Raw genomic sequence first — 19490 nt, forward strand, 5'->3', positions numbered from 1 at the left:
AAGTTTTAAGACAAGTATGGCATTTCAAAGATATTTCTTGATTCACGATCGATTGGGCAAAAAGAATTTCCATTTTCGGTTTAACTTAATAAAATTTGGAGTGGATTTTAAAAGATTATTATTATTGTTATTATTTGTATATTTACAAAGGTTACTGCATGTGGAAATAACAAACTGAAATTAACACGGCGAGTGATGTTAATGTCGTTAATGTAATGTAATGAGAGGGAATTTGAGGAGTTTTGTATAAGCCACGTAACGAATCAATATGTTGTGAATGATGAAAACAAATTATGGAAATAGAGATAGCTGTGTGTAAATGGTTTACTCTATTTCATCGCTGTTATGCGGGCCGCATTTCATTCATTAAATATTTTTATAATTACTTTTTCAATGCTCCGCGGGCCGCACAAGAAGAGCTCGCGGGCCGCATGTGGCCCGCGGGCCGCAGATTGGCCACCCGTGCCCTATTACCACCAGCTGATATGATTATACCTGTGTGGAGGAGGAGGGGTTGTCCTGTTTAAGAAGAGGGCAGAGAGCTGTGTGATGTGGGTGCACGACACCCTTTTACCACCAGCTGATATAAGATTACACCTTTGTGTAGGGGGTGGGGGGGGGGGTTGTTATGTTTGAGAAGAGTGCAGAGAGCTGTGTGATGTGGGTACACAACACCCTTTTTCCACCAGCTGATATAAGATATCACCTTTGTGTAGGGGGTGGGGGGGGGGGTTGTTATGTTTGAGAAGAGTGCAGAGAGCTGTGTGATGTGGGTACACAACACCCTTTTTCCACCAGCTGAATTAAGATTACGCCGGTGTGAAGGAGGAGGGGTCGTCCTGTTTGAGAAGAGGGCAGAGAGCTGTGTGATGTGGGTACACAACACCCTTTTTCCACCAGCTGATATAAGATAACACCTTTGTGTAGGGGGTGGGGGGGGGGGGTTTCATGTTTGAGAAGAGTGCAGAGAGCTGTGTGATGCGGGTACACAACACCCTTTTTCCACCAGCTGATATATGATTACACCTGTGTTGTAGGAGGGGGGGGGGGGAGGGGGGTTGTCATATTTGAGAAGAGTACAGAGAGCTGTGTGATGTGGGTACACAACACCCTTTTACCACCAGCTGATATAAGATTACACCTTTGTGTAGGGGGTAGGGGGGGGGGGGGGTTGTCATGTTTGAGAAGAGTGCAGAGAGCTGTGTGATGTGGGTACACAACTTCCTTTTTCCACCAGCTGAATTAAGATTACGCCGGTGTGAAGGAGGAGGGGTCGTCCTGTTTGAGAAGAGGGCAGAGAGCTGTGTGATGTGGGTACACAACACCCTTTTTCCACCGGCTGATATCAGTTTACACCTTTGTGTAGGGGGTTGGGGGGGGGGGGTTGTCATGTTTGAGAAGAGTGCAGAGAGCTGTGTGATGTGGGTACACAACACCCTTTTTCCACCAGCTGAATTAAGATTACGCCGGTGTGAAGGAGGAGGGGCCGTCCTGTTTGAGAAGAGGGCAGAGAGCTGTGTGATGTGGGTACACAACACCCTTTTTCCACCAGCTGATACAAGATAACACCTTTGTGTAGAGGGTGGGGGGGGGGGGGGGGGGGTTCATGTTTTAGAAGAGTGCAGAGAGCTGTGTGATGTGGGTACACAACACCCTTTTTCCACCAGCTGATATAAGATTACACCTTTGTGTAGGGGGTGGGGGGGGGGGGGGGTTGTCATGTTTGAGAAGAGTGCAGAGAGCTGTGCTATGTGGGTACAAGACACCCTTTTACCACCAGCTGATATAAGATTACACCTGTGTGTGTGGGGGGGGGGGGGCGGGGTTGTCATGTTTGAGAAGAGTGCAGAGAGCTGTGTGATGTGGGTACACAACACCCTTTTTCCACCAGCTGATATAAGATTACACCTTTGTGTAGGGGGTAGGGGGGGGGGGTTTTCATGTTTGAGAAGAGTGCAGAGAGCTGTGTGATGTGGGTACACAACACCCTTTTTCCACCAGCTGAATTAAGATTACGCCGGTGTGAAGGAGGAGGGGTCGTCCTGTTTGAGAAGAGGGCAGAGAGCTGTGTGATGTGGGTACACAACACCCTTTTTCCACCAGCTGATATAAGATAACACCTTTGTGTAGGGGGTGGGGGGGGGGGTTTCATGTTTGAGAAGAGTGCAGAGAGCTGTGTGATGCGGGTACACAACACCCTTTTTCCACCAGCTAATATATGATTACACCTGTGTTGTAGGAGGGGGGGGGGGGTTGTCATGTTTGAGAAGAGTGCAGAGAGCTGTGCTATGTGGGTACAAGACACCCTTTTACCACCAGCTGATATAAGATTACACCTGTGTGTGTGGGGGGGGGGGGGGGGCGGGGTTGTCATGTTTGAGAAGAGTGCAGAGAGCTGTGTGATGTGGGTACACAACACCCTTTTTCCACCAGCTGATATAAGATTACACCTTTGTGTAGGGGGTAGGGGGGGGGGGGGTTGTCATGTTTGAGAAGAGTGCAGAGAGCTGTGTGATGTGGGTACACAACACCCTTTTTCCACCAGCTGAATTAAGATTACGCCGGTGTGAAGGAGGAGGGGTCGTCCTGTTTGAGAAGAGGGCAGAGAGCTGTGTGATGTGGGTACACAACACCCTTTTTCCACCAGCTGATATAAGATAACACCTTTGTGTAGGGGGGGGGGGGGGGGGGGGTTTCATGTTTGAGAAGAGTGCAGAGAGCTGTGTGATGCGGGTACACAACACCCTTTTTCCACCAGCTAATATATGATTACACCTGTGTTGTAGGAGGGGGGGGGGGGGGGTTGTCATATTTGAGAAGAGTACAGAGAGCTGTGTGATGTGGGTACACAACACCCTTTTACCACCAGCTGATATAAGATTACACCTTTGTGTAGGGGGTGGGGGGGGGGGGGGGGTTGTCATGTTTGAGAAGAATGCAGAGAGCTGTGTGATGTGGGTACACAACACCCTTTTTCCACCAGCTGATATATGATTACACCTGTGTTGTAGGAGGGGGGGGGGGGGGGGTTGTCATGTTTGAGAAGAGTGCAGAGAGCTGTGTGATGTGGGTACACAACACCCTTTTTCCACCAGCTGATATATGATTACACCTGTGTTGTAGGAGGGGGGGGGGGGGGGGGTTGTCATGTTTGAGAAGAGTGCAGAGAGCTGTGTGATGTGGGTACACAACACCCTTTTTCCACCAGCTGATATATGATTACACCTGTGTTGTAGGAGGGGGGGGGGGGGGGGTTGTCATGTTTGAGAAGAGGTCAGAGAGCTGTGTGATGTGGGTACACAACACCCTTTTTCCACCAGCTGATATATGATTACACCTGTGTTGTAGGAGGGGGGGGGGGGGGGTGTCATGTTTGAGAAGAGTGCAGAGAGCTGTGTGATGTGGGTACACAACACCCTTTTTCCACCAGCTGATATAAGATTACACCTTTGTGTAGGGGGTAGGGGGGGGGGGGGTTGTCATGTTTGAGAAGAGTGCAGAGAGCTGTGTGATGTGGGTACACAACACCCTTTTTCCACCAGCTGAATTAAGATTACGCCGGTGTGAAGGAGGAGGGGTTGTCCTGTTTGAGAAGAGGGCAGAGAGCTGTGTGATGTGGGTACACAACACCCTTTTTCCACCGGCTGATATCAGTTTACACCTTTGTGTAGGGGGTAGGGGGGGGGGTTGTCATGTTTGAGAAGAGTGCAGAGAGCTGTGTGATGTGGGTACACAACACCCTTTTTCCACCAGCTGAATTAAGATTACGCCGGTGTGAAGGAGGAGGGGCCGTCCTGTTTGAGAAGAGGGCAGAGAGCTGTGTGATGTGGGTACACAACACCCTTTTTCCACCAGCTGATAAATGATTACACCTGTGTTGTAGGAGGGGGGGGGGGGGGGTTGTCATATTTGAGAAGAGTACAGAGAGCTGTGTGATGTGGGTACACAACACCCTTTTTCCACCAGCTGATAAATGATTACACCTGTGTTGTAGGAGGGGGGGGGGGGGGGGGTTGTCATATTTGAGAAGAGTACAGAGAGCTGTGTGATGTGGGTACACAACACCCTTTTACCACCAGCTGATATAAGATTACACCTTTGTGTAGGGGGTGGGGGGTTAGTCATGTTTGAGAAGAATGCAGAGAGCTGTGTGATGTGGGTACACAACACCCTTTTACCACCAGCTGATATATGATTACACCTGTGTTGTAGGAGGGGGGGGGGGGGTTGTCATGTTTGAGAAGAGTGCAGAGAGCTGTGTGATGTGGGTACACAACACCCTTTTTCCACCAGCTGATATAAGATTACACCTTTGTGTAGGGTGTGGAGGGGGGGGGGGGGGGTTGTCATATTTGAGAAGAGTGCAGAGAGCTGTGTGATGTGGGTGCAAGACACCCTATTACCACAAGCTGATATAAGATTACACCTGTGTGGAGGAGGAGGGGTTGTCCTGTTTAAGAAGAGTGCAGAGAGCTGTGTGATGCGGGTGCTAGACACCCTTTTACCACCAGCTGATATAAGATTACACCTTTGTGTAGGGGGGGGGGGGGGGGTTGTCATGTTTGAGAAGAGTACAGAGAGCTGTGTGATGTGGGTACACAACACCCTTTTTCCACCAGCTGATAAATGATTACACCTGTGTTGTAGGAGGGGGGGGGGGGGGGTTGTCATATTTGAGAAGAGTACAGAGAGCTGTGTGATGTGGGTACACAACACCCTTTTTCCACCATCTGATAAATGATTACACCTGTGTTGTAGGAGGGGGGGGGGGGGGTTGTCATATTTGAGAAGAATGCAGAGAGCTGTGTGATGTGGGTACACAACACCCTTTTACCACCAGCTGATATATGATTACACCTGTGTTGTAGGAGGGGGGGGGGGGGGGGGGGGTTGTCATGTTTGAGAAGAGTGCAGAGAGCTGTGTGATGTGGGTACACAACACCCTTTTTCCACCAGCTGATATAAGATTACACCTTTGTGTAGGGTGTGGAGGGGGGGGGGGTTTCATATTTGAGAAGAGTGCAGAGAGCTGTGTGATGTGGGTGCAAGACACCCTATTACCACCAGCTGATATAAGATTACACCTGTGTGGAGGAGGAGGGGTTGTCCTGTTTAAGAAGAGGGCAGAGAGCTGTGTGATGTGGGTGCACGACACCCTTTTACCACCAGCTGATATAAGATTACACCTTTGTGTAGGGGGGGGGGGGTTGTCATGTTTGAGAAGAGTGCAGAGAGCTGTGTGATGCGGGTGCTAGACACCCTTTTACCACCAGCTGATATAAGATTACACCTTTGTGTAGGGGGGGGGGGGTTGTCATGTTTGAGAAGAGTGCAGAGAGCTGTGTGACGTGGGTACACAACACCCTTTTTCCACCAGCTGATATAAGATTACACCTTGTGTAGGGGGTGGGGGGTTGTCATGTTTGAGAAGAGTGCAGAGAGCTGTGTGATGCGGGTGCTAGACACCCTTTTACCACCAGCTGATATAAGATTACACCTGTGTGTGTGTGTGTGGGGGGGGGGGGGGGTTGTCATGTTTGAGAAGAGTGCAGAGAGCTGTGTAACGTGGGTGCTAGACACCCTTTTACACCAGCTGAATTAAGATTACACTTGTGTGGAGGATGGGGGGGGGGGGGGTTGTCATGTTTGAGAAGAGTGCAGAGAGCTGTGTGACGTGGGTGCTAGACACCCTTTTACCACCAGCTGAATTAAGATTACACTTGTGTGGAGGATGGGGGGGGGGGGGGTTGTCATGTTTGAGAAGATTGCAGAGAGCTGTGTGATGTGGGTACACAACACCCTTTTTCCACCAGCTGATTTAAGTTTACACCTTTGTGTAGGGGGTGGGGGGGGGGTTGTCATGTTTGAGAAGAGTGCAGAGAGCTGTGTGATGTGGGTACACAACACCCTTTTTCCACCAGCTGAATTAAGATTACGCCGTTGTGAAGGAGGAGGGGTCGTCCTGTTTGAGAAGAGGGCAGAGAGCTGTGCGATGTGGGTGCAAGACACCCTTTTACCACCAGCTGAATTAAGATTACACTTGTGTGTGTGTGGGGGGGGGGCGGGGTTGTCATGTTTGAGGAGAGTGCAGAGAGCTGTGTGATGTGGGTACACAACACCCTTTTTCCACCGGCTGATATCAGTTTACACCTTTGTGTAGGGGGTTGGGGGGGGGGGGGTTGTCATGTTTGAGAAGAGTGCAGAGAGCTGTGTGATGTGGGTACACAACACCCTTTTTCCACCAGCTGAATTAAGATTACACTTGTGTGTGTGTGTGGGGGGGGGGGGCGGGGTTGTCATGTTTGAGGAGAGTGCAGAGAGCTGTGCGATGTGGGTGCAAGACACCCTTTTACCACCAGCTGAATTAAGATTACACTTGTGTGTGTGTGTGGGGGGGGGGGCGGGGTTGTCATGTTTGAGGAGAGTGCAGAGAGCTGTGTGATGTGGGTACACAACACCCTTTTTCCACCAGCTGATATAAGATTACACCTTTGTGTAGGGGGTAGGGGGGGGGGGTTGTCATGTTTGAGAAGAGTGCAGAGAGCTGTGTGATGTGGGTACACAACACCCTTTTTCCACCAGCTGAATTAAGATTACGCCGGTGTGAAGGAGGAGGGGTCGTCCTGTTTGAGAAGAGGGCAGAGAGCTGTGTGATGTGGGTACACAACACCCTTTTTCCACCGGCTGATATCAGTTTACACCTTTGTGTAGGGGGTAGGGGGGGGGGTTGTCATGTTTGAGAAGAGTGCAGAGAGCTGTGTGATGTGGGTACACAACACCCTTTTTCCACCAGCTGAATTAAGATTACGCCGGTGCGAAGGAGGAGGGGCCGTCCTGTTTGAGAAGAGGTCAGAGAGCTGTGTGATGTGGGTACACAACACCCTTTTTCCACCAGCTGATAAATGATTACACCTGTGTTGTAGGAGGGGGGGGGGGGGTTGTCATATTTGAGAAGAGTACAGAGAGCTGTGTGATGTGGGTACACAACACCCTTTTTCCACCAGCTGATAAATGATTACACCTGTGTTGTAGGAGGGGGGGGGGGGGGGTTGTCATATTTGAGAAGAGTACAGAGAGCTGTGTTATGTGGGTACACAACACCCTTTTACCACCAGCTGATATAAGATTACACCTTTGTGTAGGGGGTGGGGGGTTAGTCATGTTTGAGAAGAATGCAGAGAGCTGTGTGATGTGGGTACACAACACCCTTTTACCACCAGCTGATATATGATTACACCTGTGTTGTAGGAGGGGGGGGGGGGGGTTGTCATGTTTGAGAAGAGTGCAGAGAGCTGTGTGATGTGGGTACACAACACCCTTTTTCCACCAGCTGATATAAGATTACACCTTTGTGTAGGGTGTGGAGGGGGGGGGGGGGATTGTCATATTTGAGAAGAGTGCAGAGAGCTGTGTGATGTGGGTGCAAGACACCCTATTACCACCAGCTGATATAAGATTACACCTGTGTGGAGGAGGAGGGGTTGTCCTGTTTAAGAAGAGGGCAGAGAGCTGTGTGATGTGGGTGCACGACACCCTTTTACCACCAGCTGATATAAGATTACACCTTTGTGTAAGGGGGGGGGGGGGTTGTCATGTTTGAGAAGAGTGCAGAGAGCTGTGTGATGCGGGTGCTAGACACCCTTTTACCACCAGCTGATATAAGATTACACCTGTGTGTGTGTGTGTGTGGGGGGGGGGGTGGGGTTGTCATGTTTGAGAAGAGTGCAGAGAGCTGTGTGACGTGGGTGCTAAACACCCTTTTACCACCAGCTGAATTAAGATTACACTTGTGTGGAGGAGGGGGGAGGGGGTTTGTCATGTTTGAGAAGATTGCAGAGAGCTGTGTGATGTGGGTACACAACACCCTTTTTCTACCAGCTGAATTAAGATTACGCCGGTGTGAAGGAGGAGGGGTCGTCCTGTCTGAGAAGAGGGCAGAGAGCTGTGCGATGTGGGTGCAAGACACCCTTTTACCACCAGCTGAATTAAGATTACACTTGTGTGTGTGTGGGGGGGGGGCGGGGTTGTCATGTTTGAGGAGAGTGCAGAGAGCTGTGTGATGTGGGTAAACAACACCCTTTTCCACCGGCTGATATCAGTTTACACCTTTGTGTAGGGGGTAGGTGGGGGGGGTTGTCATGTTTGAGAAGAGTGCAGAGAGCTGTGTGATGTGGGTGCTAGACACCCTTTTACCACCAGCTGATATAAGATTACGCCGGTGTGAAGGAGGAGGGGCCGTCCTGTTTGAGAAGAGGGCAGAGAGCTGTGTGATGTGCAGGGGTCTTGTTAATTATTTTTGAAGGAGGTAATTTGAATTTTATAGGAGGTACCATCTCAGCGAGGGAGCGAAGCGACCAAGCCCGAGGGAGCGAAGCGACCGAGGGGGGTAGGGACCTTTTGGGATTTTCCACTTGAAATCGTGCAATCTGGTGCATACCTAAGAAGAAAATTTGTAGTTATCTTTCCTACCTTGTATTACACATATATTGTAATAAACACACATATTGTTCATGTTTAATATTACATGAACAATCATAACTCATAAGAAAAGTTATTAAGTTGATAATTATTTATCACTTTGTACCATTACTTTGTAATTTTTAATTAAACTGAGATGATGCACCATACTCAATCTTTCTACATCATGATTTGTTGAATACATGTACAGTATTTAAATAATGGGCAGCAGAGGCTAGATTTTGATTTTTTTTTTTACTTGTGACTTTTATTTGGCTCCCCATATGAATTCTCATTTAATTATTTTTTTTTGAAATGAAATACATTTAAGAATTTACTTCAGTTCCTGTTCATTTTATAATGTTATATCACTGTTTTTCCTGACAAAGTGAAGACACTGTATATTTGTTTATTCAACTTTTTTAAGGAAATAAATGAAAATAAAATAAATGAATTAACCGATTGGCTTCTATTTTAGTCTATCTTGTCCTTTGTAGCAGGTGTGTTGTGTGACGAATTAAATTTCATCTTTAAAGCCAGGCATTATAATTTGTAATCATAAACATTCAGGACAGTGTGAGTTTGGGAGATATGTACTGTCTGTCTATACAATGTCATTTTGTTTGCAGAATTTCTTTTCTTACATGTACATCAAGACTCTTACCAATCACCAGAATAATTCTGATTTCAGAGATCTTCTGGTTCAGATTCTGAGCCAGAGGACTCTGATAAATTAAGAGCCTTCATAAGTTCTTTGTCTTGTGTTCAGAATTTCTTTTCTTACATGTACATCAAGACTCTTACCAATCACCAGAATAATTCTGATTTCAGAGATCTTCTGGTTCAGATTCTGAGCCAGAGGACTCTGATAAATTAAGAGCCTTCATAAGTTCTTTGTCTTGTGTTCAGAATTTCTTTTCTTACATGTACATCAAGACTCTTACCAATCACCAGAATAATTCTGATTTCAGAGATCTTCTGGTTCAGATTCTGAGCCAGAGGACTCTGATAAATTAAGAGCCTTCATAAGTTCTTTGTCTTGTGTGCCATCTCCCATTGCATCTTGGCCTTCAGTGATGGTATCATCGTCAGCGTATGGAGTTGGAACTTCATTTACAGATGCACCATCATCAGTGTCGCCATCACCAGTTTGCACCTGTAGTGTATGAATAAAACAAATAAAGAGTAGATTATTAAACAATATAGATAGATAATGTAAATTCAGATTTTTCATAATCTCACTGAAAAGGCTTTCTACAACAATTTCAAAAAGTGAAGAGCAAGCTATTGCAGGTGTAATGGGGTTAAATGGAAAAGAAATGTTTGGAGTGTATGAATGTTAATAATAACTATGAATGACTGTGCATTTGAACACAATAATACGTTGAGGCTGGTGTAGATTGTCATTTCAGAGTAAGAATATGTTTTACCTGAGCGTCTGCCATGACGGTGACTTGTTCACATGATGTCCTGCATTTAGGAAGCCTTCGCCGTGGTTTGACACCTTTCCACCTCTTCACCGCCTGGCTGATGATTTCCTTGGCTTGGGTTGAAGAAGCTGGTGGGCCGTTGATGCTAACATGCATCAATGCTTCAAGCATGTCGTTCTTGAGGCTGCTTCGGAGTCGAGTCTTAACTCTGCGCATGGTACTAACACCCCTCTCTGGCCAGGCGTTGCTCACTGGCATTGCTGCACATACTTCTGCAATGAAATACAACTTGGGGTAAACCCTAATGTAGGTATTCCTCATGGATGCTAGCCGCTGGAGGACCCATTCAGTTGGTGTTGATGTCCCACTTCTCACAGCAGCCATCGATTGCCACTCTCTGAGCTCAAACCTAAAGTTGGCCCACTCTGCTCTCAACTTCTCTCTATCGGCTTCAGAAGAAGGATAGAAGTGGCTGGCCAAAATGTCCACTTCTTTCACGCCATAGTTTGACAATGGCACATCGGATGGAGGTATGGCTGTAGGATCAAATATGCTAAAACTGCTAATGACGGGTAGAGCATCGTCAAATCTCCTATCAAGGTTCTCCTTCAAAGCAGACACATACTTGTTAAGCATTGTGCTTATCATCTCATACTGGTATGGTGTTGGGTGGATTTCCGTGAGAGCCAACCTCTCATCTACGTCTTTCTTCAACTCGGTTAAGACAATACCAGAATCTACGACCACTTGCAAATCATGTTTTGAAGCTTGTAAAGCTGGCCTTATGCGTGAGAAGTTCACTGTCCCATATTGGAATAGTTTACTCAACCTTGCCAAAATGGGAAGGACGTTCCTGAAGATGTATATTGCTCCAATAAACTGTGGCGTCTTCATCTTCTTCAGCAGGCCAGTTGCCACTGCATCTGTCTCTGAAAAGAAGTGTAGGGTATGCAGAATTGGCACAAAATCCAAGTACACTGCTTCCACGGACTTGTCCAATGAAAGCCACCGTGTTCGACAGGCTTTTCTTATCTTGCGAACGATGACCTTCTCCTTTTCTCCATCAACAGTTCTTAATACAGCCTTCTTGTACTCCAGCTGGATGTGCATGTACTTTGCTGATCTCTTTGGAGAATTTTCAAAAAAATTCCAAAGTTGGTACAGAACTGTTTCAACAATTGCTAAGTACTTTGTTTGGTCATTTGACTTCACGCAAGCTAGAGACAATTTGTGGCAGATGCAATGTATGGCAATGAGTTGATTACTGACTTCCTTCAGAAGGGTTGCGAGACCACTCTTTCTCCCAGTCATCACAGCAGCTCCATCAGTTACGAGACTTGTCAAATTCGTTACCTCTAGCTCACACTGCTCAAGCTGTTGTACTACTTCCTTGAATAAGACCCTACTGTTGGCACCTTCGTTGCTTGCATCTGCGAGAACATTTGTGATGGAAAGGAAGTCTACTTGAGGTATCGATGTCTCATGGTTGACATAACTAATAAAGGCAACCATTTGTTCCATTACTGCTATATCAGAAGCATCATCTACCAAAAGTCCATATGTCCGTGCCTCATGAACTCGTTTAAGTACGTCATCCTTAATGGTTTCTCCAAGAGTGATGAACACTTCGCGGATGGAAGATTGGGATCTATGATGAAAGTACTTCAAATCCATCACTCCAGCACGTTCCATCAGTTCTAACAGTGGGATGATCTTACAATTGGCAATCTCCTCCTTGGCAAGAAAGTAACAGGCACAAAACACATTGTAGAGTGCATCATCATGGTGTCTTCTGTACCCTTCACTCTCTTTGTGAAAATACGAAACTCGCCTTACAAGCTCAGCTGTTACCGCTGAACGATGCTGTTTGCTGGAGCCATGATCTTCAACCGCAGCTTTCCTAAACCTTTTGCCTGGTTCTAGGTTGAATGCCTTGGTCTTGTTCCTTGCATTGCCCACATCATGCTTTCGACAGAGTATACAGTAATAATAATAAATAATAATAATTGTAAATTTATAATGCGCAGTTTCTATATGTATATACTCAACTGCGCATTCCATGTGATGCTTCATCATAGGTCAACCAGTACATTCCAGTTCTGAACAATAACTGAGTTCACGGTCGACCAGCCATTCATGTTTGAATTTGTGAGTGAACTTAGATTGAGCATTCTTCTCATCAGAAGATAATGTTGAGCACTTTCTGTTACAGTGGTAAAAACTGTGGAATTTGTTGGAATTATCAAAATAGCTCTTGATTGTTTCTAGAACTATTTCATCCGCAATGGGTTTAGCTTCCAGGATTGTTTGCTCAGAACTCTTCGACTTCGTTGACATGGGATCTTCAGTTGATCTCGGCAAAGTGACTTCTGTTGAGTTTTGAGATGGCACACGCTCATTAGGTTCTTCAACATCGTGCATCGAATCAGCATTGTGTTCAGCAGCAGGACAATCTGTCGACGCAGGGAATGACTCGGAGTCATCTAGAAATAGGAGTAAAAGGAAAAAATATACAACAATGTATTTATATCAAACAGCCGACTGTTCATTTCTTTCATAAACAGAGTAAGTTTAAAATCACAATTCTCGCTTAATTTTGTGGACACCGCTCCCAATCCAATTTGCTGTGCACATATTCAATAACTCATGTAGATAGATATATATCACAGGGAAAATGGTAAGCCTGGCTCAAAGACCCATGAATTAATTATGTGCAAACCTAGAACATGGAAAATAAAAATAAAATTCTTGCCTTCATTACTATTTAGGCCTAATAGAACAAGAACATTAATATTGTTCATAAATCATTGAACACATAACATACCTTGAGCGTTTTGTCTTTTCGGGTTGAAAAAATCCTTCAGTGAAGATTGGCGCTTCATTGTATGATTATGGTCACAGTCATCCTCTGAAACTGAAACAACAAATAGGTCATTTAGATAAAAACCAATGTTAATATTCAAAATACATGAGCAGAAAGAGAAAAAATGTCTGCACACACTGGATTTATTTTGATTGTGTAACTGGGATATTTAAAAAGGAAAATAAGCATAAAATCCTTACATTGGCAACGCAATAAAAAAAAAAAAAAATGTTTTTCATGTTTTCATGTGTTTAAGAAAAACTTATCACCATACTTTCTGTCAATGCTCAGTCATTTCAGCTCAGTTCAATTGCATTTTGTTAGAAAATGTAGCAAAAGAAAAAAATTAGTGTTGCCAATTTGACGTAGAAAAGACTAAGCTGATCAAATTAGCACTAAAATAATTCATGTCCTGGGTTATGTTATCCTGATTGGCAGGTAAAAAATTAAGTTGATTTATATTTTGTTACATTTAATAATTTATTACTAAGAATGAAGGGCCCACCAGGCTAGGGGTCTGAATTATAGCTAGTTAAGCAAGTCAAGCATTCTATTAAGTTCTTTACATATGGCGGAAATAATCAAATTTCCCATCTAAATAAATATTTCTGGCATATTTGTGAAAATTTCCCCAAAATAATAAGGGATCCAGGCTAGTCTAACTTAGACAAAAACTTAAAAATAAAAGAGGGTCTGAATAAACTCTGTACCATTATTGACAATGTCACACTGACTGCTCACTGTATTTAGAATAAGTCTAACTTGTTAGCATTTTTATTGCTAGTGAGTGGATGCGAATTATAAATAATTTTATGGAATAGGTACGATGATGGCTTGCACACTTTCCACGCCTTTACTCGACTCGCAGTTCATTACTGGCCGGGTAGACCGGGCCAGGCGAAAGGGACGTACCGTAGGCCTACGGGGCACGCGAGCGAGGAGGTGAAACTTTGACAAGTGCAAAATCTGATCACCATTCTCGTGACTTGGAACAGACTGACGACAAAATAAAACGACCGAGAAACCATTATGAAATTGGTTTCTACGATGCTTGTTATTTGGGGAAAATTTTATAAGTTATGCGGACTTACCAACAAATTTGTGATCCACTGTAGGCCTAACGTTAGATCTGGTGGTACCTCTGATCTGTATCGTTCCAATTTTAATTGATGTGTTGCCGAAACGAACAGCCTCGAGATCGATTGCGATCGGAAGTTTGTTTTTAATATTCGCGGAGCGCGAGTCTGCATTATGCGAGCTAGCTGCGGGGGTCCGCCGGGGACGGTCGTGGCCGGCCTAAACTCAGCCGAGTTCAAAACTCTGTTGCCGATTTGCGCATCTCAGAATCTAAAGTACGTTGTCTCTAGACATTGCACGCACGTGTATAGGCCCGGTTTCCGTGATCTTCAAATATCAAATCGGCAACGGATAGTTTGGTTACAGCGAGCTAGCTTCAGTTTTGTTATGATCAGTGTGTATATTTTGTGCAGTGCATCGTCTTCTCGTGTGCACATCGGGATCGCAATGGGGTAGGGACGGGCGGGCTTGGCCGCCGCGCTGTGGGGGGAGAACTGCGATGTAACGTTAGATAGATAGGTCTAGGTAAGTACGGACGACGTCGCGTTCGTGATCGTAAGGGATTTCGTCGACTGCGGCCGTGTATGTGCGGCACTAATTATATCTTGGACGAAATTAAGGAAATTTTGGATTAGCATTGATTTAGATCTACTTTCTGTGATTTTTGCAAGGTTTATTATAGGAATTATAGCCGGTAAGAAACGAGTGAATAGGCGGCAAGTTTTACCGGTTACCGGCTTTAAACGACAGCCCTGGATGTGGGTACACAACACCCTTTTTCCACCAGCTGATAAATGATTACACCTGTGTTGTAGGAGGGGGGGGGTTGTCATATTTGAGAAGAGTACAGAGAGCTGTGTGATGTGGGTACACAACACCCTTTTTCCACCAGCTGATAAATGATTACACCTGTGTTGTAGGAGGGGGAGGGGGGTTGTCATATTTGAGAAGAGTACAGAGAGCTGTGTGATGTGGGTACACAACACCCTTTTACCACCAGCTGATATAAGATTACACCTTTGTGTAGGGGGTGGGGGTTAGTCATGTTTGAGAAGAATGCAGAGAGCTGTGTGATGTGGGTACACAACACCCTTTTACCACCAGCTGATATATGATTACACCTGTGTTGTAGGAGGGGGGGGGGGGGGTGTCATGTTTGAGAAGAGTGCAGAGAGCTGTGTGATGTGGGTACACAACACCCTTTTTCCACCAGCTGATATAAGATTACACCTTTGTGTAGGGTGTGGAGGGGGGGGGGGGTTGTCATATTTGAGAAGAGTGCAGAGAGCTGTGTGATGTGGGTGCAAGACACCCTATTACCACCAGCTGATATAAGATTACACCTGTGTGGAGGAGGACGGGTTGTCCTGTTTAAGAAGAGGGCAGAGCGCTGTGTGATGTGGGTGCACGACACCTTTTACCACCAGCTGATATAAGATTACACCTTTGTGTAGGGGGGGGGGGGGTGTGTCATGTTTGAGAAGAGTGCAGAGAGCTGTGTGATGCGGGTGCTAGACACCCTTTTACCACCAGCTGATATAAGATTACACCTTTGTGTAGGGTGTGGAGGGGGGGGGTTGTCATGTTTGAGAAGGGTACAGAGAGCTGTGTGATGTGGGTACACAACACCCTTTTTCACCAGCGATAAATGATTACACCTGTGTTGTAGGAGGGGGGGGGGGGTTGTCATATTTGAGAAGAGTACAGAGAGCTGTGTGATGTGGGTACACAACACCCTTTTACTACCAGCTGATATAAGATTACACCTTTGTGTAGGGGGTGGGGGGTAGTCATGTTTGAGAAGAATGCAGAGAGCTGTGTGATGTGGGTACACAACACCCTTTACCACCAGCTGATATATGATTACACCTGTGTTGTAGGAGGGGGGGGGGGTTGTCATGTTTAAGAAGAGTGCAGAGAGCTGTGTGATGTGGGTACACAACACCCTTTTTCCACCAGCTGATATAAGATTACACCTTTGTGTAGGGTGTGGAGGGGGGGGGGGGTTGTCATATTTGAGAAGAGTGCAGAGAGCTGTGTGATGTGGGTGCAAGACACCCTATTACCACCAGCTGATATAAGATTACACCTGTGTGGAGGAGGAGGGGTTGTCCTGTTTAAGAAGAGGGCAGAGAGCTGTGTGATGTGGGTGCACGACACCCTTTTACCACCAGCTGATATAAGATTACACCTTTGTGTAGGGGGGGGGGGGGTTGTCATGTTTGAGAAGAGTGCAGAGAGCTGTGTGATGTGGGTACACAACACCCTTTTTCCACCAGCTGAATTAAGATTACGCCAGTGTGAATGAGGAGGGGTCGTCCTGTTTGAGAAGAGGGCAGAGAGCTGTGCGATGTGGGTACACAACACCCTTTTTCCACCAGCTGATACAAGATAACACCTTTGTGTAGGGGGTGGGGGGGTTGTCATGTTGAGAAGAGGGCAGAGAGCTGTGTGATGTGGGTACACAACACCCTTTTTCCACCAGCTGATATATGATTACACCTGTGTTGTAGGAGGGGGGGGGGGGGGGGGGTTGTCATATTTGAGAAGGGTACAGAGAGCTGTGTGATGTGGGTACACAACACCCTTTTACCACCAGCTGATATAAGATTACACCTGTGTGGAGGAGGAGGGGTTGTCCTGTTTAAGAAGAGGGCAGAGAGCTGTGTGATGTGGGTGCACGACACCCTTTTACCACCAGCTGATATAAGATTACACCTTTGTGTAGGGGGGGGGGGGGGGTTGTCATGTTTGAGAAGAGTGCAGAGAGCTGTGTGATGCGGGTGCTAGACACCCTTTTACCACCAGCTGATATAAGATTATACCTGTGTGTGTGTGTGTGTGTGGGGGGGGGGGTGGGGTTGTCATGTTTGAGAAGAGTGCAGAGAGCTGTGTGACGTGGGTGCTAAACACCCTTTTACCACCAGCTGAATTAAGATTACACTTGTGTGGAGGAGGGGGGAGGGGGTTTGTCATGTTTGAGAAGATTGCAGAGAGCTGTGTGATGTGGGTACACAACACCCTTTTACCACCAGCTGAATTAAGATTACACTTGTGTGTGTGTGTGTGGGGGGGCGGGGTTGTCATGTTTGAGGAGAGTGCAGAGAGCTGTGTGATGTGGGTACACAACACCCTTTTCCACCGGCTGATATCAGTTTACACCTTTGTGTAGGGGGTTGGGGGGGGGGGGGGTTGTCATGTCTGAGAAGAGTGCAGAGAGCTGTGTGATGTGGGTACACAACACCCTTTTTCCACCAGCTGAATTAAGATTACGCCGGTGTGAAGGAGGAGGGGTCGTCCTTTTTAAGAAGAGGGCAGAGAGCTGTGCGATGTGGGTACACAACACCCTTTTTCCACCAGCTGATACAAGATAACACCTATGTGTAGGGGGTGGGGGGGTTGTCATGTTTGAGAAGAGTACAGAGAGCTGTGTGATGTGGGTACTCAACACCCTTTTTCCACCAGCTGATACAAGATAACACCTTTGTGTAGGGGGTGGGGGGGGGGGGGGGTTTCATGTTTGAGAAGAGTGCAGAGAGCTGTGTGATGCGGGTACACAACACCCTTTTTCCACCAGCTGATATATGATTACACCTGTGTTGTAGGAGGGGGGGGGGGGTTGTCATATTTGAGAAGAATGCAGAGAGCTGTGTGATGTGGGTACACAACACCCTTTTACCACCAGCTGATATAAGATTACACCTTTGTGTAGGGGGCGGGGGAGGGGGGTCCTCACGTTGGAGAAGAGTGCAGAGAGCTGTGTGATGTGGGTACACAACACCCTTTTTCCACCAGCTGATATAAGATTACACCTTTGTGTAGGGGGTGGGGGGGGGGTGTTATATTTGAGAAGATTGCAGAGAGCTATGTGATGTGGGTACACAACACCCTTTTTCCACCAGCTGATATATGATTACACCTGTGTTGTAGGAGGGGGGGGGGGGTTGTCATGTTTGAGAAGAGTGCAGAGAGCTGTGTGATGTGGGTACACAACACCCTTTTTCCACCAGCTGATATAAGATTACACCTTTGTTTAGGGGGTGGGGGGGGGGGGGGGTTGTCATATTTGAGAAGAGTGCAGAGAGCTATGTGATGTGGGTACACAACACCCTTTTTACACCAGCTGATATATGATTACACCTGTGTTGTAGGAGGAGGGGTCGTCATGTTTGAGAAGAGTGCAAAGAGCTGTGTGACGTGGGTGCACGTTCACCCTTTTACCACCAGCTGATATGATTACATCTGTGTGTAGGGGAGGGGGGGGGGGGGGGGTTGTCATGTATGAGACGAGTACAGAGATCTGTGTGATGTGGGTGCACATACATGTACATCCTTTTATCACCAGCTATATGTAATTGTATCCTCAGGACGTATGCCGGTATGCGTTACGCCTCTGAGTCATATTCTTGTGTGCGCTCTAACTGCCACATTCCTTGACAGATTTCTTTCAAATTTTGTGTGGAGGTGTATCTTGGTATAATCTACACACCCATATCTTTTGGTGATGCTGCCCCTAGTGTTCCATCTTCAATAGGGTAAAATGCCATATTTTTGTGGATGGTTTCTGTGCACTCAACTGCCATATTTCTTTACAGATTTCTTTCAAATTGTCTACAGAGATGCATTATACTCTAATCTACACACTTATTTTTTTGGTAATGCTGCTCCTAGTCTTGACAATAGCCTGAGCCACCTCATCCTTTTGTTTCAGGGAGGGGAGAGGGGATCTTTGTCCCTCCTTCGAACATAAGGATGACACAAAATGGCTGCCACTGCCGGGGGATACATTCGCATTGCACAGCAATACAGATTGCGATATTTCTAGTTTTTATTTTTTTTTTAATTTAAGAGATTGATAGTTTAAAAATACTTTCACTGGTGCTTGCATGTTTGTCATCTGCGATTGCCCAGGCCTGTTATTACATATTACCTGGTAGGTTTTGCAGTTACATGCAGGAATTGTTAAGGATAAGTTAAATATTGGCAAGACTTCGTTGTCCATATCGGCAATGAAGTCTCAAAAACAAAAACAAAACACATGTAACAAACTGCACAAAAATAACGGTAAAACGGAGCGAGAAATGCTAAACGGTTTTGATGAATGCGGTCGTTGAACATCGGTTAAACGTTTTGACTCAGGCTTAACATTAAACCTTGTTTTACTTTAGATGCAGGTAGATTTGGAGATGATTCCTTTATTCCAGAGACCCAGCTTTCAGCCAAGAAGAAAAATGGTGAGTTCAGCATTAAAGAGAAGGTTGAGAGGTGAAAAATAATTTGTTATCATTGTTATTATGCAAGTGTGAAAGAACATCAGATAAAGTATGTTCCCTGAAAAGCTTGGCTCTTCAAATGCCTTCATATTCTAAATATAGCATGTAATATCATAAAAATCGGGACAGATTTTTACGCCACGTGTTTGTGCAGTCCCATATACATCTTTCCGTGTACAGTGCTTGTAACTTTACCAAGACTTTGCCAAATTTCTCATCATATTAATGATTCCAGAACCTTGCAATACACACAAATACTTTAATGCTAGATGATCAACCTTTTCTGGTCAATTCCACACTGTTTCTTTCACAATGCAATCGAATGATCAGAACTCAACTTTAAAGGGAAACCAACATTACCAGACAACTACTCTAAAAGAAAGCAGGAAA

General features: G+C 45.9%; 2 protein-coding genes across 3 annotated transcripts in view; one reads left to right on the forward strand and one right to left on the reverse strand.

Moving 5' to 3' along the window:
- The window catches only part of LOC582503 (mediator of DNA damage checkpoint protein 1), a 49617-nt gene that overhangs the window by 10819 nt on the left and 19308 nt on the right, over nucleotides 1-19490 (forward strand). For both annotated transcript variants that reach the window (XM_030983462.1, XM_030983463.1), the window contains exon 9: nucleotides 18996-19061. In XM_030983462.1, coding sequence (XP_030839322.1) covers nucleotides 18996-19061 — 66 coding nt within the window. The remainder of the gene's footprint in view (nucleotides 1-18995; nucleotides 19062-19490) is intronic.
- Nucleotides 11947-12796, reverse strand: LOC105440795. The gene is made up of 2 exons (XM_030983465.1): nucleotides 12712-12796; nucleotides 11947-12370 (listed from the first exon to the last, which is right to left on the reverse strand). Exons 1-2 carry the CDS (start codon nucleotides 12767-12769, stop codon nucleotides 11967-11969), a joined length of 462 nt encoding a protein of 153 aa, XP_030839325.1. The 5' UTR covers nucleotides 12770-12796; the 3' UTR covers nucleotides 11947-11966.

This window comes from Strongylocentrotus purpuratus, unplaced genomic scaffold (genome assembly GCF_000002235.5).
Source record: "Strongylocentrotus purpuratus isolate Spur 01 unplaced genomic scaffold, Spur_5.0 spur5_scaffold_13, whole genome shotgun sequence".
NCBI lineage: Eukaryota > Metazoa > Echinodermata > Echinoidea > Camarodonta > Strongylocentrotidae > Strongylocentrotus > Strongylocentrotus purpuratus.

What these genes read in the sequence shown, in the direction of transcription:
- LOC105440795 (XM_030983465.1), bottom strand. Translation starts at nt 12,769, where the DNA reads ATGAAGCGCCAATCTTCACTGAAGGATTTTTTCAACCCGAAAAGACAA. An exon ending in GAAAAGACAAAACGCTCAAG is followed by an intron (nt 12,371 to 12,711) that starts GTATGTTATGTG and finishes TCCTATTTCTAG; the next exon opens with ATGACTCCGAGTCATTCCCT.